This window comes from Chrysochloris asiatica, unplaced genomic scaffold (genome assembly GCF_000296735.1).
Source record: "Chrysochloris asiatica unplaced genomic scaffold, ChrAsi1.0 scaffold00074, whole genome shotgun sequence".
Classification (NCBI taxonomy): Eukaryota; Metazoa; Chordata; class Mammalia; order Afrosoricida; family Chrysochloridae; genus Chrysochloris; species Chrysochloris asiatica.
The window spans coordinates 1495373-1498882 of NW_006408592.1; the positions used below are offsets into that span (position 1 = coordinate 1495373).

The 3510-nt window shown below is 36.0% G+C and overlaps 1 protein-coding gene across 1 annotated transcript in view; it reads right to left on the minus strand.

Moving 5' to 3' along the window:
- The window catches only part of LOC102839951 (chromosome unknown open reading frame, human C11orf73), a 64586-nt gene that overhangs the window by 13706 nt on the left and 47370 nt on the right, over nt 1–3510 (minus strand). The window contains exon 3 of the mRNA XM_006864955.1: nt 23–174. Within this exon, the coding sequence (XP_006865017.1) occupies nt 23–174 (152 nt within the window). The remainder of the gene's footprint in view (nt 1–22; nt 175–3510) is intronic.

The following is a 3510-nucleotide window of genomic DNA, read 5'->3' on the forward strand; positions in this document are numbered from 1 at the left end:
AAAAAAATACTTGTATTATTACCTGAGTGAATGAGTCAACTGAGGATACTGCAGCATTTCCTACAGGTGTCTGCTGAGCTAGATTGTCCAGTAACTCCACTGAGATCCCAATTTGAGCAACAGATGGAGTCCGGACAATATTCATGGCTCCAAAAGGGTGTTGGCTTCCTTCCCCTGGAATAAAATAACATATACTACATATTTCAAAATCAACTCATATTGATAGAAATTTCACGTGAAGAAACCTATGATTTATATGTACTAACAACTTATGATTTTGCAACTTTGACTCTTCAGATTACGTAAAAAGTCACTTAGTTTTTAGCGAATAATAAGAATGCTAAAAGTTTCCTCACCAGAATAGAAAAAAATTATTCTCTGAAAATTAATACAATTACTGCAGCTAGAAATGGACATTAACAGTATGACAGAAAAATGAGCAAATGAAAATTAGGTTTAAAAAACTATCAATATATTCAAAGCACTAGTACGATAGGAAAATAACTTGAGCTAATTCTTTTGTACCATGTAGGTGTTGTTGTTGCTGTTAAGTGCCATCTAGTAGATTCCAAGAATTGGCTCTGGTGGGTTTGAACCACTACTCTTGTGGTGAGCAGTCCAGTGCTTATCTTAGGAGATAATATAAGGGACCCCTATATACAGTGTGTGGCACTGTGGGTTAATGCGTTAAGACTGCAAAGCTGTTTGAATTGCAAGGTCAGCAGTTCAAGCTCACCAGCTGCTCCTCGGAAACCCTATACAGGGTCGCTATGGGTCAGAATCGGCACTTAACACTTAACAACACTTAACAACAACTTAACAACAACATATACAGTGTTGCAACAGGACCCCTATTATTATCATTTATATTTACTAGCAATTTATTAAAATGAATATTTAAAAGCCTTATAAAAGAAAACTATTAATACTAACTATGAGGGGAAGATGGTTTACAAAGAATTTTATAACATTGTAGTGACTATTTTACTGGAAAAAAAAAGTTATAAGGTCATGTCCACCAATAAACCACATGGCTTGCTTACTACCTACAATGGGTCACACCATTCAACACTTGATAATCTGTTATCAAATAGACAATAATGGAATTTTACAACTTACTCATTAAAAAAATATATATATATTATCACACTTTCCTTTTACATGCAAATATATAGGGTGCTTTAAATTTTTCATGGGAAAGATGAATTAAATTATAACTTAAATTTTCCACAAACTATTTTAAGCTAACTGATATCTTTAAATATACATCTGAACTAACTCCAATACCATTATAGTTAGGGAATGTAAGCCAGTTTTATTCATACACATAAAACAATCAGAATAGTCCGATGAAAGAAAAAAATCATACAATAATTATTACAAGTTTTTAGAGTATCCGTTATTTTTACATAACTATTTAATCAAATGGAGTCCTGGTGTAGCACTGTAGGATCAGCACTAGACTAGTAACTACAAGGTCAGAGGTTCAAACCTACCAATCACTCCTTGTAAACCCTAGACAGGGTTGCTACTAGTCGGAATTGACTCAAAGGCACTTAGCAACAACATTTAATCAGATATGCAAGAAAAATACAAATATATCCCTTATGAGACCTGACTAGTTGAAGAGCTTTTGCCTGTTTGTTCTTGGTATTTTTAATTAAAAGTATTTATTCAAGTCCCACATAGTTGTGAATTGCTCAAAATTTCTTTGGTTATTTCTAATTTAATTCTATTTTGATTGGAAAACATACTACTAGTTCAATCTTTTAAAACTGCTTACCATCTTTTTATTATGAATAAAAGATTGTAAACAATTTTAAAAATTCACAGAAAAAAAAATCCCATTATTTTTCAAGTCCTCTTGTCTAATGTTATAAACATATGCACCTATACCCATCTAGGTATTAGACCCTGGGTATCAGTTTGTAATGGGAACTCACTCCAACAGAAATCAGAGAATTATCATCTGCTGAGGGATCAGCACTAGAATGCTAACAACAAGGTTGGTGGTTCAAACCCACCAGCTATTCTTGGAAACCCTATACAGGGTTGCTGTGTGTCGGAATCGACTAGACAGCACTTAACAACAACAGAGAAGCAAGCGACGCCAGACAGAGGCAGAGATGGGGTCATGGAGACAGGGAGCAGCTGAGGACTCTAGATTTATGGGAAGAAAGGGACTAAGAACTGGTGGCCAGAGGCAGACTTGCAGAATGTGCCCTTTGGAGATGTAAATTATTCTATATGCCTGAATGGTTTTTTTTGTTGTTGTTGTTTAAAAAAGCTAAAGTGGATAGAGAGAAATACTGTTAACTGATGGTACATGAAGGGGATTATAATCAATGTAATGAAACAAGGTATATGATATGTTGAATGTAAAACTGATGATCTGCCCTGTAAACTTTCACTCAATCCACAATAAAAACCCTAAAGAAAAGAAAAAAAAGAGAGGGAATAGAAGCAAATACTGTTGAACTATGGTGCATGGAGGGGATTGTAGTCATTGCAATGAAACAATGAATGTAAAACCTATGCTCTCTCATGTAAAGTGTCACTCAATTCACAATGAAAAAAACAAAAAAACTATGATGGTTACGGAGATGGGGTGGAGAAAAAATTATTCATGGGCTAGCAGGTAGACATGTTAACATAGGTGACAGGGCAGTGAATATACAAGAGGGAGGTAAGCAGAGGAAAGATGAAGGTATTGGGAGATTCAGGGAGGAATGTAATAAAGTGAATAGCGGTAGAAGATGGTAACTGTTGCTATCTGGAGGGGATTGCAACCACGTAGTGCAAGTTTATGGTTTGCTGAATGATCTGCTCTGTAAACCTTCACCCAATTCACAAAAAAAGTTTAAAAAAAAAAGGCATCAGTCTGGAGAATTCTCCTCACTCATGTAGTCTCAGGTCAGACTACAGGCTGTTGATGCACGAGGCTGCAAGAACTGGTGAATCAGGTCAGATTTGTTGAATGTAAAATATATGATCTGCTCTGTAAACCATCTCTGGTGCTGGTGCTTCTCTGGATAAGGTCCCACATTCTGCTTTTGCGTTTCTCCCTTGATGGTCCTAGGGTCCTCTGTTTCTGGACTGTAAGATTAACCACTCCCCTGTTTTTGTTACAAAACTTCTATCTTTACAATTTTGACAGTCGCAATTAGTCATGATAACAATTATTCACTATTGAGTCATAAGAATTTTATCCCAATCTCTTTTCACCGGACCCATCTAGACAAGATGAAATCTATTCAGTGGGGACTCATAGATTCTTTTATCAAGAAAACTTTTTACGGTATTGGTCTCATACAATGTTTGTCCTTTTGTGGTTGACTGAGTCCTGGTGTGACACTATAGGATACACGACTACAAGATCAATTTGAACTGCAAGGTTGGTGGTTCAAATTCCCCAGATGCTCCTCAGAAATCCTATACAGGGTCGCTATGAGTTGGAATCGACTCAACAGCACTTAACAATTTCACTTAGCATAATGTCCTCCAGGTTCA